At 54.9% G+C, this 18,918-nt stretch overlaps 1 protein-coding gene across 3 annotated transcripts in view; it reads left to right on the top strand.

Annotated features, from left to right (window-relative positions):
- The window catches only part of DPYSL5 (dihydropyrimidinase like 5), a 118,090-nt gene that overhangs the window by 74,771 nt on the left and 24,401 nt on the right, over positions 1–18,918 (top strand). For all 3 annotated transcript variants that reach the window (XM_073673654.1, XM_073673653.1, XM_073673655.1), the window contains exons 7-12: positions 9,987–10,062; positions 14,097–14,253; positions 14,937–15,078; positions 15,157–15,299; positions 15,439–15,646; positions 18,622–18,790. In XM_073673654.1, the coding sequence (XP_073529755.1) occupies positions 9,987–10,062; positions 14,097–14,253; positions 14,937–15,078; positions 15,157–15,299; positions 15,439–15,646; positions 18,622–18,790 (895 nt within the window). The remainder of the gene's footprint in view (positions 1–9,986; positions 10,063–14,096; positions 14,254–14,936; positions 15,079–15,156; positions 15,300–15,438; positions 15,647–18,621; positions 18,791–18,918) is intronic.

Genomic DNA, 18,918 nt, shown 5'->3' with positions numbered 1-18,918 from the left:
TGTGACGCCGCTCCTGTGTGTGATGTGTGATGTGACGCCGCTCCTGTGTGTGATGTGTGATGTGACGCCGCTCCTGTGTGTGATGTGTGATGTGACGCCGCTCCTGTGTGTGATGTGTGGTGTGACGCTGCTCCTGTGTGTGATGTGACGCTGCTCCTGTGTGTGATGTGTGATGTGACGCTGCTCCTGTGTGTGATGTGACGCTGCTCCTGTGTGTGGTGTGACGCCGCTCCTGTGTGTGATGTGACGCTGCTCCTGTGTGTGATGTGTGATGTGACGCCGCTCCTGTGTGTGATGTGTGATGTGACGCCGCGCCTGTGTGTGATGTGTGATGTGACGCTGCTCCTGTGTGTGATGTGTGATGTGACGCCGCTCCTGTGTGTGATGTGTGGTGTGACGCTGCTCCTGTGTGTGATGTGTGATGTGACGCCGCTCCTGTGTGTGATGTGTGATGTGACGCCGCTCCTGTGTGTGATGTGTGATGTGACGCTGCTCCTGTGTGTGATGTGTGATGTGACGCCGCTCCTGTGTGTGATGTGTGATGTGACGCCGCTCCTGTGTGTGATGTGTGATGTGACGCTGCTCCTGTGTGTGATGTGTGATGTGACGCCGCTCCTGTGTGTGGTGTGTGATGTGACGCTGCTCCTGTGTGTGATGTGTGATGTGACGCTGCTCCTGTGTGTGATGTGTGATGTGACACCGCTCCTGTGTGTGATGTGACGCCGCTCCTGTGTGTGATGTGTGATGTGACGCTGCTCCTGTGTGTGATGTGTGATGTGACGCCGCTCCTGTGTGTGATGTGTGATGTGACGCCGCTCCTGTGTGTGATGTGTGATGTGACGCTGCTCCTGTGTGTGATGTGACGCTGCTCCTGTGTGTGATGTGTGATGTGACACCGCTCCTGTGTGTGATGTGACGCCGCTCCTGTGTGTGATGTGTGATGTGACGCCGCTCCTGTGTGTGATGTGTGGTGTGACGCTGCTCCTGTGTGTGATGTGTGATGTGACGCTGCTCCTGTGTGTGATGTGTGATGTGACGCTGCTCCTGTGTGTGATGTGTGATGTGACGCCGCTCCTGTGTGTGATGTGTGATGTGACGCTGCTCCTGTGTGTGATGTGTGATGTGACGCCGCTCCTGTGTGTGATGTGTGATGTGACGCCGCTCCTGTGTGTGATGTGTGATGTGACGCCGCTCCTGTGTGTGATGTGTGATGTGACGCCGCTCCTGTGTGTGATGTGTGATGTGACGCTGCTCCTGTGTGTGATGTGTGATGTGACGCTGCTCCTGTGTGTGATGTGTGATGTGACACCGCTCCTGTGTGTGATGTGACGCCGCTCCTGTGTGTGATGTGTGATGTGACGCCGCTCCTGTGTGTGATGTGTGGTGTGACGCTGCTCCTGTGTGTGATGTGTGATGTGACGCTGCTCCTGTGTGTGATGTGACGCTGCTCCTGTGTGTGGTGTGACGCCGCTCCTGTGTGTGATGTGACGCTGCTCCTGTGTGTGATGTGTGATGTGACGCCGCTCCTGTGTGTGATGTGTGATGTGACGCCGCGCCTGTGTGTGATGTGTGATGTGACGCTGCTCCTGTGTGTGATGTGTGATGTGACGCCGCTCCTGTGTGTGATGTGTGGTGTGACGCTGCTCCTGTGTGTGATGTGTGATGTGACGCCGCTCCTGTGTGTGATGTGTGATGTGACGCTGCTCCTGTGTGTGATGTGACGCTGCTCCTGTGTGTGATGTGTGATGTGACACCGCTCCTGTGTGTGATGTGTGATGTGACGCTGCTCCTGTGTGTGATGTGTGATGTGACGCCGCTCCTGTGTGTGATGTGTGATGTGACGCTGCTCCTGTGTGTGATGTGTGATGTGAAGCCGCTCCTGTGTGTGATGTGTGATGTGACGCCGCTCCTGTGTGTGATGTGTGATGTGACGCTGCTCCTGTGTGTGATGTGACGCTGCTCCTGTGTGTGATGTGTGATGTGACGCCGCTCCTGTGTGTGATGTGTGATGTGACGCTGCTCCTGTGTGTGATGTGTGATGTGACGCCGCTCCTGTGTGTGATGTGTGATGTGACGCCGCTCCTGTGTGTGATGTGTGATGTGACGCTGCTCCTGTGTGTGATGTGACGATGCTCCTGTGTGTGATGTGTGATGTGACACCGCTCCTGTGTGTGATGTGACGCCGCTCCTGTGTGTGATGTGTGATGTGACGCCGCTCCTGTGTGTAATGTGTGGTGTGACGCTGCTCCTGTGTGTGATGTGTGATGTGACGCTGCTCCTGTGTGTGATGTGTGATGTGACGCCGCTCCTGTGTGTGATGTGTGATGTGACGCCGCTCCTGTGTGTGATGTGTGATGTGACGCTGCTCCTGTGTGTGATGTGACGCTGCTCCTGTGTGTGATGTGTGATGTGACACCGCTCCTGTGTGTGATGTGACGCCGCTCCTGTGTGTGATGTGTGATGTGACGCCGCTCCTGTGTGTGATGTGTGGTGTGACGCCGCTCCTGTGTGTGATGTGTGATGTGACGCTGCTCCTGTGTGTGATGTGTGATGTGACGCCGCTCCTGTGTGTGATGTGACGCCGCTCCTGTGTGTGATGTGTGATGTGACGCTGCTCCTGTGTGTGATGTGACGCTGCTCCTGTGTGTGATGTGACTCCGCTCCTGTGTGTGATGTGTGATGTGACGCTGCTCCTGTGTGTGATGTGTGATGTGACTCCGCTCCTGTGTGTGATGTGTCATGTGACGCTGCTCCTGTGTGTGATGTGTGATGTGACGCCGCTCCTGTGTGTGATGTGTGATGTGACGCCGCTCCTGTGTGTGATGTGTGATGTGACGCCGCTCCTGTGTGTGATGTGTGGTGTGACGCTGCTCCTGTGTGTGATGTGACGCTGCTCCTGTGTGTGATGTGTGATGTGACGCTGCTCCTGTGTGTGATGTGACGCTGCTCCTGTGTGTGGTGTGACGCCGCTCCTGTGTGTGGTGTGACGCTGCTCCTGTGTGTGATGTGACGCCGCTCCTGTGTGTGATGTGTGATGTGACGCCGCGCCTGTGTGTGATGTGTGATGTGACGCTGCTCCTGTGTGTGATGTGTGATGTGACGCCGCGCCTGTGTGTGATGTGTGATGTGACGCTGCTCCTGTGTGTGATGTGTGATGTGACGCCGCTCCTGTGTGTGATGTGTGATGTGACGCCGCTCCTGTGTGTGATGTGTGATGTGACGCTGCTCCTGTGTGTGATGTGTGATGTGACGCCGCTCCTGTGTGTGATGTGTGATGTGACGCCGCGCCTGTGTGTGATGTGTGATGTGACGCTGCTCCTGTGTGTGATGTGTGATGTGACGCTGCTCCTGTGTGTGATGTGTGATGTGACGCCGCTCCTGTGTGTGATGTGTGATGTGACGCTGCTCCTGTGTGTGATGTGACGCCGCTCCTGTGTGTGATGTGTGATGTGACGCTGCTCCTGTGTGTGATGTGTGATGTGACGCCGCTCCTGTGTGTGATGTGTGATGTGACGCCGCGCCTGTGTGTGATGTGTGATGTGACGCTGCTCCTGTGTGTGATGTGTGATGTGACGCCGCTCCTGTGTGTGATGTGTGGTGTGACGCTGCTCCTGTGTGTGATGTGTGATGTGACGCCGCTCCTGTGTGTGATGTGTGATGTGACGCTGCTCCTGTGTGTGATGTGACGCTGCTCCTGTGTGTGATGTGTGATGTGACACCGCTCCTGTGTGTGATGTGACGCCGCTCCTGTGTGTGATGTGTGATGTGACGCTGCTCCTGTGTGTGATGTGTGATGTGACGCCGCTCCTGTGTGTGATGTGTGATGTGACGCCGCTCCTGTGTGTGATGTGTGATGTGAAGCCGCTCCTGTGTGTGATGTGTGATGTGACGCCGCTCCTGTGTGTGATGTGTGATGTGACGCCGCTCCTGTGTGTGATGTGTGATGTGACGCTGCTCCTGTGTGTGATGTGTGATGTGACGCCGCTCCTGTGTGTGATGTGTGATGTGACGCTGCTCCTGTGTGTGATGTGTGATGTGACGCCGCTCCTGTGTGTGATGTGTGGTGTGACGCCGCTCCTGTGTGTGATGTGTGATGTGAAGCCGCTCCTGTGTGTGATGTGTGATGTGACGCCGCTCCTGTGTGTGATGTGTGATGTGACGCTGCTCCTGTGTGTGATGTGACGCTGCTCCTGTGTGTGATGTGTGATGTGACACCGCTCCTGTGTGTGATGTGACGCCGCTCCTGTGTGTGATGTGTGATGTGACGCCGCTCCTGTGTGTGATGTGTGGTGTGACGCTGCTCCTGTGTGTGATGTGTGATGTGACGCTGCTCCTGTGTGTGATGTGTGATGTGACGCTGCTCCTGTGTGTGATGTGTGATGTGACGCCGCTCCTGTGTGTGATGTGTGATGTGACGCTGCTCCTGTGTGTGTTGTGTGATGTGACGCCGCTCCTGTGTGTGTTGTGTGATGTGACGCCGCTCCTGTGTGTGATGTGTGATGTGACGCCGCTCCTGTGTGTGATGTGTGATGTGACGCCGCTCCTGTGTGTGATGTGTGATGTGACGCTGCTCCTGTGTGTGATGTGACACCGCTCCTGTGTGTGATGTGACGCCGCTCCTGTGTGTGATGTGTGATGTGACGCCGCTCCTGTGTGTGATGTGTGGTGTGACGCTGCTCCTGTGTGTGATGTGTGATGTGACGCTGCTCCTGTGTGTGATGTGACGCTGCTCCTGTGTGTGATGTGTGATGTGACGCCGCTCCTGTGTGTGATGTGTGATGTGACGCCGCGCCTGTGTGTGATGTGTGATGTGACGCTGCTCCTGTGTGTGATGTGACGCCGCTCCTGTGTGTGATGTGTGGTGTGACGCTGCTCCTGTGTGTGATGTGTGATGTGACACCGCTCCTGTGTGTGATGTGACGCCGCTCCTGTGTGTGATGTGTGATGTGACGCCGCTCCTGTGTGTGATGTGTGATGTGACGCTGCTCCTGTGTGTGATGTGTGATGTGACGCTGCTCCTGTGTGTGATGTGACGCTGCTCCTGTGTGTGGTGTGACGCCGCTCCTGTGTGTGATGTGACGCTGCTCCTGTGTGTGATGTGTGATGTGACGCCGCTCCTGTGTGTGATGTGTGATGTGACGCCGCGCCTGTGTGTGATGTGTGATGTGACGCCGCTCCTGTGTGTGATGTGTGGTGTGACGCTGCTCCTGTGTGTGATGTGTGATGTGACGCCGCTCCTGTGTGTGATGTGTGATGTGACGCCGCTCCTGTGTGTGATGTGTGATGTGACGCTGCTCCTGTGTGTGATGTGACGCTGCTCCTGTGTGTGATGTGTGATGTGACACCGCTCCTGTGTGTGATGTGACGCCGCTCCTGTGTGTGATGTGTGATGTGACGCTGCTCCTGTGTGTGATGTGTGATGTGACCCCGCTCCTGTGTGTGATGTGTGATGTGACGCCGCTCCTGTGTGTGATGTGTGATGTGACGCTGCTCCTGTGTGTGATGTGACGCTGCTCCTGTGTGTGATGTGTGATGTGACACCGCTCCTGTGTGTGATGTGACGCCGCTCCTGTGTGTGATGTGTGATGTGACGCCGCTCCTGTGTGTGATGTGTGGTGTGACGCTGCTCCTGTGTGTGATGTGTGATGTGACGCTGCTCCTGTGTGTGATGTGTGATGTGACGCCGCTCCTGTGTGTGATGTGTGATGTGACGCCGCTCCTGTGTGTGATGTGTGATGTGACGCTGCTCCTGTGTGTGATGTGACGCTGCTCCTGTGTGTGATGTGACACCGCTCCTGTGTGTGATGTGACGCCGCTCCTGTGTGTGATGTGTGATGTGACGCCGCTCCTGTGTGTGATGTGTGGTGTGACGCTGCTCCTGTGTGTGATGTGTGATGTGACGCCGCTCCTGTGTGTGATGTGTGATGTGACGCCGCTCCTGTGTGTGATGTGTGATGTGACGCCGCTCCTGTGTGTGATGTGTGGTGTGACGCTGCTCCTGTGTGTGATGTGTGATGTGACGCTGCTCCTGTGTGTGATGTGTGATGTGAAGCCGCTCCTGTGTGTGATGTGTGATGTGACGCTGCTCCTGTGTGTGATGTGTGATGTGACGCCGCTCCTGTGTGTGGTGTGACGCCGCTCCTGTGTGTGATGTGTGATGTGACGCTGCTCCTGTGTGTGATGTGACACTGCTCCTGTGTGTGATATGTGATGTGACTCCGCTCCTGTGTGTGATGTGATGCCGCTCCTGTGTGTGATGTGTGATGTGACGCTGCTCCTGTGTGTGATGTGTGATGTGAAGCCGCTCCTGTGTGTGATATGTGATGTGAAGCCGCTCCTGTGTGTGATGTGTGATGTGACGCTGCTCCTGTGTGTGATGTGTGATGTGACGCCGCTCCTGTGTGTGATATGTGATGTGACGCCGCTCCTGTGTGTGATGTGTGATGTGACGCTGCTCCTGTGTGTGATGTGTGATGTGAAGCCGCTCCTGTGTGTGATATGTGATGTGAAGCCGCTCCTGTGTGTGATGTGTGATGTGACGCTGCTCCTGTGTGTGATGTGTGATGTGACGCCGCTCCTGTGTGTGATTTGTGATGTGAAGCCGCTCCTGTGTGTGATATGTGATGTGAAGCCGCTCCTGTGTGTGATGTGTGATGTGACGCTGCTCCTGTGTGTGATGTGTGATGTGAAGCCGCTCCTGTGTGTGATGTGTGATGTGAAGCCGCTCCTGTGTGTGATGTGTGATGTGAAGCCGCTCCTGTGTGTGATGTGTGATGTGACGCCGCTCCTGTGTGTGATGTGTGGTGTGACGCCGCTCCTGTGTGTGATGTGTGATGTGACGCCGCTCCTGTGTGTGATATGTGATGTGAAGCCGCTCCTGTGTGTGATGTGTGATGTGACGCCGCTCCTGTGTGTGGTGTGTGATGTGACGCCGCTCCTGTGTGTGATGTGTGATGTGACGCCGCTCCTGTGTGTGATGTGTGATGTGAAGCCGCTCCTGTGTGTGATGTGTGATGTGACGCTGCTCCTGTGTGTGATGTGTGATGTGAAGCCGCTCCTGTGTGTGGTGTGACGCTGCTCCTGTGTGTGATGTGTGATGTGACGCCGCTCCTGTGTGTGATGTGTGATCTGACGCTGCTCCTGTGTGTGATGTGTGATGTGACGCTGCTCCTGTGTGTGATGTGTGATGTGACGCCGCTCCTGTGTGTGATGTGTGATGTGACGCCGCTCCTGTGTGTGATGTGTGATGTGACGCCGCTCCTGTGTGTGATGTGTGATGTGACGCCGCTCCTGTGTGTGATGTGTGATGTGAAGCCGCTCCTGTGTGTGATATGTGATGTGACGCCGCTCCTGTGTGTGATGTGTGATGTGACGCTGCTCCTGTGTGTGATGTGTGATGTGACGCTGCTCCTGTGTGTGATGTGTGATGTGACGCTGCTCCTGTGTGTGATGTGTGGTGTGACGCCGCTCCTGTGTGTGATGTGTGATGTGACGCTGCTCCTGTGTGTGATATGTGATGTGACGCCGCTCCTGTGTGTGATATGTGATGTGACGCCGCTCCTGTGTGTGATGTGTGATGTGACGCTGCTCCTGTGTGTGATGTGTGATGTGAAGCCGCTCCTGTGTGTGATATGTGATGTGAAGCCGCTCCTGTGTGTGATGTGTGATGTGACGCTGCTCCTGTGTGTGATGTGTGATGTGACGCCGCTCCTGTGTGTGATGTGTGATGTGAAGCCGCTCCTGTGTGTGATATGTGATGTGAAGCCGCTCCTGTGTGTGATGTGTGATGTGACGCTGCTCCTGTGTGTGATGTGTGATGTGAAGCCGCTCCTGTGTGTGATGTGTGATGTGAAGCCGCTCCTGTGTGTGATGTGTGATGTGAAGCCGCTCCTGTGTGTGATGTGTGATGTGACGCCGCTCCTGTGTGTGATGTGTGGTGTGACGCCGCTCCTGTGTGTGATGTGTGATGTGACGCCGCTCCTGTGTGTGATATGTGATGTGAAGCCGCTCCTGTGTGTGATGTGTGATGTGACGCCGCTCCTGTGTGTGGTGTGTGATGTGACGCCGCTCCTGTGTGTGATGTGTGATGTGAAGCCGCTCCTGTGTGTGATGTGTGATGTGACGCTGCTCCTGTGTGTGATGTGTGATGTGACGCTGCTCCTGTGTGTGATGTGTGATGTGAAGCCGCTCCTGTGTGTGATGTGTGATGTGACGCTGCTCCTGTGTGTGGTGTGTGATGTGACGCCGCTCCTGTGTGTGATGTGTGATGTGAAGCCGCTCCTGTGTGTGATGTGTGATGTGACGCTGCTCCTGTGTGTGATGTGTGATGTGAAGCCGCTCCTGTGTGTGGTGTGACGCTGCTCCTGTGTGTGATGTGTGATGTGACGCCGCTCCTGTGTGTGATGTGTGATCTGACGCTGCTCCTGTGTGTGATGTGTGATGTGACGCTGCTCCTGTGTGTGATGTGTGATGTGACGCCGCTCCTGTGTGTGATGTGTGATGTGACGCCGCTCCTGTGTGTGATGTGTGATGTGACGCCGCTCCTGTGTGTGATGTGTGATGTGACGCCGCTCCTGTGTGTGATGTGTGATGTGAAGCCGCTCCTGTGTGTGATATGTGATGTGACGCCGCTCCTGTGTGTGATGTGTGATGTGACGCTGCTCCTGTGTGTGATGTGTGATGTGACGCTGCTCCTGTGTGTGATGTGTGATGTGACGCTGCTCCTGTGTGTGATGTGTGGTGTGACGCCGCTCCTGTGTGTGATGTGTGATGTGACGCTGCTCCTGTGTGTGATGTGTGATGTGACGCCGCTCCTGTGTGTGATGTGACGCCGCTCCTGTGTGTGATGTGTGATGTGAAGTCGCTCCTGTGTGTGATGTGTGATGTGACGCTGCTCCTGTGTGTGATGTGTGGTGTGACGCTGCTCCTGTGTGTGATGTGACGCTGCTCCTGTGTGTGATGTGTGATGTGACGCTGCTCCTGTGTGTGATGTGACGCTGCTCCTGTGTGTGATGTGTGATGTGACGCTGCTCCTGTGTGTGATGTGACGCTGCTCCTGTGTGTGATGTGTGATGTGACGCCGCTCCTGTGTGTGATATGTGATGTGAAGCCGCTCCTGTGTGTGATGTGTGATGTGACGCTGCTCCTGTGTGTGATGTGTGATGTGACGCCGCTCCTGTGTGTGATATGTGATGTGAAGCCGCTCCTGTGTGTGATGTGTGATGTGACGCTGCTCCTGTGTGTGATGTGTGGTGTGACGCTGCTCCTGTGTGTGATGTGTGATGTGACGCTGCTCCTGTGTGTGATGTGTGATGTGACGCTGCTCCTGTGTGTGATGTGTGATGTGACGCTGCTCCTGTGTGTGATGTGTGATGTGACGCTGCTCCTGTGTGTGATGTGTGATGTGACGCTGCTCCTGTGTGTGATGTGACGCTGCTCCTGTGTGTGATGTGTGATGTGACGCCGCTCCTGTGTGTGATGTGACGCTGCTCCTGTGTGTGATGTGTGATGTGACGCTGCTCCTGTGTGTGATGTGTGATGTGACGCTGCTCCTGTGTGTGATGTGTGGTGTGACGCTGCTCCTGTGTGTGATGTGACGCTGCTCCTGTGTGTGATGTGACGCTGCTCCTGTGTGTGATGTGTGATGTGACGCCGCTCCTGTGTGTGATGTGAAGCCGCTCCTGTGTGTGATGTGTGATGTGACGCTGCTCCTGTGTGTGATGTGTGATGTGACGCTGCTCCTGTGTGTGATGTGTGATGTGACGCCGCTCCTGTGTGTGATGTGTGATGTGACGCCGCTCCTGTGTGTGATGTGTGATGTGACACTGCTCCTGTGTGTGATGTGTGATGTGACGCTGCTCCTGTGTGTGATGTGTGACGTTGCGCCGCACCTGTATGATTTCTGCCGCAGCTTCTTGGTGACTAATCCTGGTTTCTGTGCCTCTCGCTCCACTAACCTCGCAGCCTCCTCTGTCTCTGCCTCTTAGACCTTTTGCCCTGTGTACTTGGTGAACGTGTCCAGTATGTCCGCGGGTGACGTCATTGCTTCTGCCAAAATGCAAGGTGAGATCCACAGCGGGGGTGACGTGGGGCCGCGCACCCGCCAAATGCAAGTCACCACATTTACATTCGTACTGATAAAGTAAAGTGTTAATCACAGATCCGCAGGGTGGAAGAAGTAGAAGGAAAAGTGCATTTACACCGACACCATGACACTACAGTCCCATTGTCATTGTGAGTTGTGTAATGTGTGTGTACAATGTGTGTATAGTATTCACATTCGTACATACACTATAAGCACACATGCCTGCATTGTACACACATATACACTCATGGCCGAAAGTGTTGGCACCCTTGAAATCGTTCCAGAAAATGAAGTATTTCTCCCAGGAAATTACTGCAATTCTATACACGGGGGTCAGTGGGTGGTCTCGCCGCTGGCCCGGCTGTCTTTAGAAAGACCGCATGGACCAAGGCTCATCCCACTGAACGCCCACTCTCCTTCCCCGTGGGCAGAATACTACTTAGACAACACTGGGTGAGGGCAACAGTGTGGCAACAACCACCAACAGACAATAACGTATAGAACAGTTCCAGCAATACACAAATTACAGAGTCTCACCCTACCGCTGACTCTTCGGGATTACTGCAGCTATGACTTCAGGGCTTTCAGGGCCAACGATCCCCACCAGTGGCATCCCGCTTTTGGCGGGCACCCATAGAGCGAAGGTAACGACAAGCTTAGGAAGCTGACCGTCAAGTGAGGTACTTGGCCAGGTGACCAGATTGTCCCAACCTGTCTTCTCCGAATGTCTGCATGGGTTCAGTGATCATCAATGGAGCAGATCTGTATTCCTCTAGTTGGGGCCGTGGTCCCTTAAGCTGGCGTCCTGTAGAGTGTCAAATCTGTATTCCTCCGGTTGGAGCCATAGTTCCCTGGCTGCTGTTCTGTAGAGTCCCACATCTGTCCTTCAGGCCTTCATCCACTGGTAAGAGGGAAGGTGGGATGAGGTCAACTCTCATTGTTCGAGTATTCAATCAATATGCATAGTTTCTTTGTCAATGTTTGCAGGTCAGCAAGCTTCAGGAACTGATACAATGGGTTATAAACGTTTTAGCAAATATCAATTGTTCAGTTACCCTGCGACCCTGTGTCCCAAGGCTAAACATCAATTCAAGAGTTAACGTTCAGGCTCATACGAGCAATAGTCTGTCTCCTGACCTACTGAAAAATACTTCTGGCCTAATTAAGAATAAATGCTGTGTTGTCACATGTTTATTTCCTTTATGTGTATTAGAACAACACAAAAAAACTTGAGACAAACACCTCTCTGCTACATATGCACATACAAACACTGTAGGGATTCACTCTCTCTGGTAGGCATTAGGCAGCGTTCACACAGGTAATGCAGTTTTGGGCCAAACACATGAAGTTTTCATCCAAACATGAATTATTATTAAAAAAAAAAGTATAAAGAAATCTAAACATAATCGTTACCACTAATTACATAATGTCCCGAACTGTACAACTATCACAATATTTAACCAACGTGGTGACCAGCATAGAGAAAAATAAAGAAGAAAAACAATGTGAAAATTGGTGTTTTGGGGCAATCCGCTCCACCGAAAAAGAAAAAAAGAAAAACCAACTCAGATTTTTAATTTTTATTTTTTTTTAAATGAATAATACAGCTTGTCTCACAAAAAAAGCCCTTATACAACTGTATTGGGAGGGAATGAAAAGTTACGGCTCTGTTTAAAATAGTATACAAAAACAAAGGGTATTTTTTTATTTAGAGCGATTTTGGAGGGTAAAAGTAGTAAAACATAAAACTTAAAAACATAAAACTTAATACCATATTTACATATATCATTTTATCATACGAATGAAAATGCATGATAAAGAAAAAAGGCAATTAACAATTCCAGAATTACCGTATTTTTCGGACTAAGACGCACCTAGGTTTTAGAGGAGGAAAATAATAAAAAAAAAATTTACGCCAAAAATGTGGTCATGATGCACTTTTAAGGGGGAGGGGGTCTTCTGCTGACACTGGTATAGGGGTAATGTCCCCCAATTCTGACAATATCCCTCATCCTGGTATATATGCCCCCCGCCGTCCTTTTATACGTGGTCCCCATCCCCATCCTGCTATGCATAGAACCCCTCCATCCTGGTATGCATGGCACCCCTCCATCCTGGTATGCATGGCACCCCTCCATCCTGGTATGCATGGCACCCCTCCATCCTGGTATGCATGGCACCCCTCATCCCTATCCTGATATGCATGGCAGCCCTCATCCCTGTCCTGGTATGCATGGCAGCCCTCATCCCTGTCCTGGTATGCATGGCAGCCCTCATCCCTGTCCTGGTATGCATGGCAGCCCTCATCCCTGTCCTGGTATGCATGGCAGCCCTCATCCCTGTCCTGGTATGCATGGCAGCCCTCATCCCTGTCCTGGTATGCATGGCACCCCTCATCCCTGTCCTGGTATGCATGGCACCCCTCATCCCTGTCCTGGTATGCAAGGCACCCCTAATCCCTGTCCTGGTATGCATGGCACCCCTCATCCTCAATCCTGGTATGCATGGCACCCCTCATCCTCAATCCTGGTATGCATGGCACCTCTCATCCCCCAATCCTGGTATGCATGGCACCCCTCATCCCCCAATCCTGGTATGCATGGCACCTCTCATCCTTAGCTTGGTATGTATGGCCCCCTCATCCTTAGCCTAGTATGCATGGTCCCCCTAATCCTCATCATGCTGCACATAAAAAAAAATAAACACTCCTACTCACCTTTCTTCTCTCTCCTCCAGCGCTGCGTCCGGTCTGCCCGCACTGATCTCTCCATGTGAGCCGCGCATGACGTCCCTGCCATGCGCGGCTCACAAGGAGAGATCAGCTGCCGGAAGTCACTGCTCCCCACGCCTGGGTCTGTGTGCGCGGGGAGCAGTGACTTCACTCTCCTTCATAGCCGGCAACACAGCGGAGCGCTGTGCGGCTCCTGCTGCTGCCGGGCTATAGCGTGTGCCCGCTTATTAAATGGCATGAATATTCACCCCATCCCCACACCCATGGGCATGGAGAGAGGTTGAATATTCATGCCCTTTACCAGCGGGCACACGCTATAGCCCGGCAGCAGCAGGAGCCGCAGCGCGGCTACACTGTGTGCTGCTATAAAAGAGCATGAATATTCAGTGCTCCCCACACACCATGGGCGTGGGGAGCAGTGAATATTAATTTTCTTTAGCAGCAGGGACAGTGTAGGCTGCAGCGGGCTACTGCTGCCTCCTGTGCCCCGCTCCGCTACCGCTCCCCCCACACTCCACATATATATATATATATATATATATATATATATATATATATATATATATATACACCCCCCCAACATTCGGACTATAAGACGTAGCCTCCATTTTCTTCCAAAATTTTGGAGGAAAAAGGTGCGTCTTATAGTCCGAAAAATACTGTACTTTTTTTATTTCATGTTTTTTATGATTAAATAAATAGTAATGTAACAATCCTATGTACGCCTGAATGGTATTAATAAAAACTGCAACTTTAATTCTCCACAGAAACGGTTAATAAAATGCAATTGATTAGGACCCTAAAATGATGGCAGCGAGGACTATAATACTACAGAAAAATGTAAAAAGTTATGTTTTCTTAGGGAAAAAAAGAAAAATTGTTCTGCCCTGAATGCAGAAATGTCCTATTATTTCAGGGGCTGAAGCTCCATTACTGCCTGTGATCCGCGCGCAGTCGCTGGCGTTGTAGTGGTTTTAGGTCGCGGTGGTCCGTGCGGCCTCTGTCTCCAGATAACTAGAGTCGTGTGACCACCCACCCACGCCGTGTGGCCCTGGTAGCACATGGGCATGCCCACTAACCTTTCACTCAGAAATATAACTAAAAAGTCTCCCAAAAAGTCCACTTTTTAGTCCTGAGACTGGTGAAGGCCTGGACATACCCCACTGATACTAGAGAAGGTTGGGAGCAGAACTTACTCGTACATAGGAAAACTCTGCTTCTTGAACAAGACCGGAACCAGAAAAATCCCCTAAATTATTATTATTATTTTTTTAACTACAGGAAAACCAGTTTATGCCGAAACCACGATGGCCCACGCTACCCTGAACGGTCTCCACTACTACCACCAGGAATGGTCACACGCAGCCGCGTACGTCACTGTCCCCCCACTACGTCTGGATGCCAACACCCCCAATTACCTCATGAGTCTGCTGGCCAAGTAAGTGCACGGCAGTGCGCCTGTGCTTGTTCTGCGGCACATTTGGATGATTTTGGGGGCGGACTATAAGCGGAACCCTCTTCCATTACTGCACAGTGCAGAACGCAGAGGGGTCAGGGCTTCACTTACAGGCTAGAATGCGAGGTGGGGTCTGGACCTGTTCATGGCACTGAGGGCTAGAAGGACGCGGTTATTAGGTTGAGGTACAGAATTTAACCCATTTATCGGACGCTGGTGTATACAGCTGGCTTAGTCGCTGAGGCTGGCACCTGCCTATATTGCTGGCTTCAGTTGCTCCAGTTTAACCCCGTAGATGCTGCGTTCAACAGTAATTGTGGCATCTAAGCGGTTAGATGGGATATAGCAGCCCCTCTCACCCCACAATCCTCCCGATTGGAACAAACCAATCTTTTTTAAGTATTGAAACAAACAAACAAAAAAAAAACCTTTAGTACTCCTCCTGACCTGCGGAAACCGAGTCACCAGCTCGTTTATTCCTCACGGTGAACCGCAATCCTAAAATTTTTGTGCTTTTTGTCTTTTTTTTTCCCCCCATTTTCAAAAAACTGAATCGTGGGCACCGTACCCCAGATCTCGAGCCGTCATACGGTCTATTTAGCGTTACTTATTTACGCAGAACAGGAAATCTGTCAATCACACGACTGACTTGTGTTCTTCACCAGTGATACCCTGAATGTGGTGGCCTCAGACCACAGGACGTTCACCACCAAACAGAAGGCCATGGGCAAAGACGACTTCACCAAAATCCCTCACGGCGTAGGAGGCGTGCAGGACCGCATGAGCGTCATCTGGGAGCGCGGAGTGGTGAGTCTGTGGCTAGCGGGACTGCCCATCGGTGTGCACCAGGTATCGAGTATATACTGTATATATAATGTCCTGCAGGTGGGAGGGAAGATGGATGAAAACTGTTTTGTGGCGGTGACCAGCTCCAACGCCGCCAAGATTCATAACATGTATCCACGTAAAGGACGCATCATTCCTGGTGCCGATGCAGACGTGGTGGTCTGGGACCCCGAAGCCACAAGGTAAATCGTTCTCCGATGTTTTTGTGATCTCACAATATACACGGATATACATGGTGTCCATTTTTGGCATCCACAGGGGCATTCGCAGTCACGACAAGGCCTATATAACCATATTTCCCCTCCATTCTCTGTTCTCCAGGACTATCTCGGCCAGTACCCAAATCCAGGGTGGTGATGTCAACCTGTACGAGAACATGCGATGCCACGGCGTGCCCCTGGTCACCATTAGCCGTGGCCGCGTGGTCTACGAGAACGGGGTCTTCATGTGTGCCGAGGGCTCCGGATCCTTCTTCCCCATGAGAACTTACCCAGATTATTTATACAAGAAGATGATACAGAAGGAAAAGGTGACGACAGCGGCCTGAGAGGCACCGGGGTCCATACATAGGGGCGGCTGGGGTCCAGGTGCAAAGAATGGGGTCACCTCAATCTGTATCAGCCGTAAATGGTGAAATCCTGGAGGCCATAGTCCCAGATTTATTATACCTGCACTGATACATTGTAACAGACCAGCAGAGGGAAGAGACTCATATATTGATGAGGGAGGTGAGAGGCAGTCCCTAGATACTGAGGATGGGGGCGACCCCAGCTACTGAGGACGGAGGGCGATGGGGGCGACCCCACCTGCTGAGGACGGGGGGGGTCCCCAGCTACTGAGGACGGAGGCGACGGGGGCGACCCCACCTACTGAGGACGGGGGGCGACGGGGGCGGTCCCCAGCTACTGAGGACGGGGGCGGTCCCCACCTACTGAGGACGGGGGCGACCCCACCTGCTGAGGACGGGGGGGGTCCCCAGCTACTAGGACGGAGGCGACGGGGGCGGTCCCCAGCTACTGAGGACGGAGGCGACGGGGGCGACCCCACCTACTGAGGACGGGGGGCGACGGGGGCGGTCCCCAGCTACTGAGGACGGAGGCGACGGGGGCGGTCCCCACCTACTGAGGACGGGGGCGACCCCAGCTACTGAGGACGGGGGCGGTCCCCAGCTACTGAGGACGGGGGCGGTCCCCAGCTACTGAGGACGGAGGCGACGGGGGCGGTCCCCAGCTACTGAGGACGGGGGCGGTCCCCAGCTACTGAGGACGGGGGGCGACGGGGGCGGTCCCCAGCTACTGAGGACGAAGGCGACGGGGGCGGTCCCCACCTACTGAGGACGGGGGCGGTCCCCAGCTACTGAGGACGGAGGCGACGGGGGCGGTCCCCACCTACTGAGGACGGGGGCGGTCCCCACCTACTGAGGACGGGGGCCTACTGAGGACGGGGGCGACCCCAGCTACTGAGGACGGGGGGCGACGGGGGCGGTCCCCAGCTACTGAGGACGGGGGCGATGGGGGCGACCCCACCTACTGAGGACGGAGGCGACGGGGGCGGTCCCCAGCTACTGAGGACGGAGGCGACGGGGGCGGTCCCCAGCTACTGAGGACGGGGGCGGTCCCCAGCTACTGAGGACGGAGGCGATGGGGGCGACCCCACCTACTGAGGACGGAGGCGACGGGGGCGGTCCCCAGCTACTGAGGACGGAGGCGACGGGGGCGGTCCCCAGCTACTGAGGACGGAGGCGATGGGGGCGACCCCACCTACTGAGGACGGAGGCGACGGGGGCGGTCCCCAGCTACTGAGGACGGGGGCGACCCCACCTACTGAGGACGGGGGGCGACGGGGGCGGTCCCTAGCTACTGAGGACGGAGGCGGTCCCCAGCTACTGAGGACGGAGGCGACGGGGGCGACCCCAGCTACTGAGGACGGGGGCGACGGGGGCGGTCCCCAGCTACTGAGGACGGGGGCGACGGGGGCGGTCCCCAGCTACTGAGGACGGGGGCGGTCCCCAGCTACTGAGGACGGGGGCGGTCCCCAGCTACTGAGGACGGTGGCGGTCCCCAGCTACTGAGGACGGGGGGCGGTCCCCAGCTACTGAGGACGAAGGCGACGGGGGCGGTCCCCACCTACTGAGGACGAAGGCGACGGGGGCGGTCCCCACCTACTGAGGACGGGGCGGTCCCCAGCTACTGAGGACGGGGGCGGTCCCCACCTACTGAGGACGGGGGCGGTCCCCAGCTACTGAGGACGGGGGCGGTCCCCACCTACTGAGGACGGGGGCGGTCCCCACCTACTGAGGACGGGGGCGACCCCACCTACTGAGGACAGGGGCGACCCCACCTACTGAGGACGGGGGCGACCCCAGCTACTGAGGACGGGGGCGACCCCAGCTACTGAGGACGGGGGGCGACGGGGGCGGTCCCCAGCTACTGAGGACGGGGGCGGTCCCCAGCTACTGAGGACGGGCACGGTCCCCAGCTACTGAGGACGGGCACGGTCCCCAGCTACTGAGGACGGGGGCGGTCCCCAGCTACTGAGGACGGAGGCGATGGGGGCGACCCCACCTACTGAGGACGGGGGCGGTCCCCAGCTACTGAGGACGGGGGCGGTCCCCAGCTACTGAGGACTGGGGCGGTCCCCAGCTACTGAGGACGGGGGCGGTCCCCAGCTACTGAGGACGGGGGCGACGGGGGCGGTCCCCAGCTACTGAGGACGGAGGCGACGGGGGCGGTCCCCAGCTACTGAGGACGGAGGCGACGGGGGCGGTCCCCAGCTACTGAGGACGGAGGCGACGGGGGCGGTCCCCAGCTACTGAGGACGGAGACGACGGGGGCGGTCCCCAGTTACTGAGGACGGGGGCGGTCCCCAGCTACTGCGGACGGAGGCGACGGGGGCGGTCCCCAGCTACTGAGGACGGAGACGACGGGGGCGGTCCCCAGCTACTGAGGACGGAGACGACGGGGGCGGTCCCCAGCTACTGCTGACGGAGGCGACGGGGGCGGTCCCCAGCTACTGCGGACGGAGGCGACGGGGGCGGTCCCCAGCTACTGAGGACGGGGGCGACGGGGGCGGTCCCCAGCTACTGAGGACGGGGGCGGTCCCCAGCTACTGAGGACGGGATTTACATTACTCTTTTTTTTGTTTACTTTGTATTTTGCTAATTGTTTACTATAAACACAGTTCCTAAGGGTTACCACAAGGTGGCAGTAGTTGCATGTATATAATCCTATATGATGGGGAATGGCTGATGGCTGTTACCTGGGACTGACTGGCGGATCACTGCATGTGGTGAACCATTGGACTTGTAGTCTGGGTGCTCAGACTCGTCTGAATCTTCTCTGGACTGATGATGATGATGATGGTTATATGTCAGTGTCAGTGGGTTATTGCTCCTATATCAGTCGTGTACCTGTCAGGGGTCTCCACCGCTGAGGGGGTACATTATAGAGGATTAGGTGAAGAAGAAGCACAATGTCTGACCAGATTTTTTTCATTGTGTTTTAGATATTGAGCCTAAAATGTGTAGACCGCACTCCGTACCAGGGAGACGTGGCGGTGGTGGTGAATGCTGGAAAAAAAGAAACGGGCAGTCCGATGGCGGATACCCCGACCCGGCCGAGCACTCGCCACGGCGGCATGCGGGACCTCCATGAGTCCGGCTTCAGCTTATCTGGTGAGACTGGGGGGGATCAGCTTTATACATTGAAGACCAGGGGCCGTCATAGAAATTACAGGGCCCCATAGTAAAAGTCGTGATTAAGGCTCCGTTCACACGTCACAAGCATTCATAGCCAGCAGTCG

This window comes from Phyllobates terribilis, unplaced genomic scaffold (genome assembly GCF_046119375.1).
Source record: "Phyllobates terribilis strain yellow unplaced genomic scaffold, ASM4611937v1 Scaffold_3__8_contigs__length_932513732, whole genome shotgun sequence".
Lineage (NCBI taxonomy): Eukaryota > Metazoa > Chordata > Amphibia > Anura > Dendrobatidae > Phyllobates > Phyllobates terribilis.
This window is presented reverse-complemented; position numbering and strand designations above follow the sequence as displayed.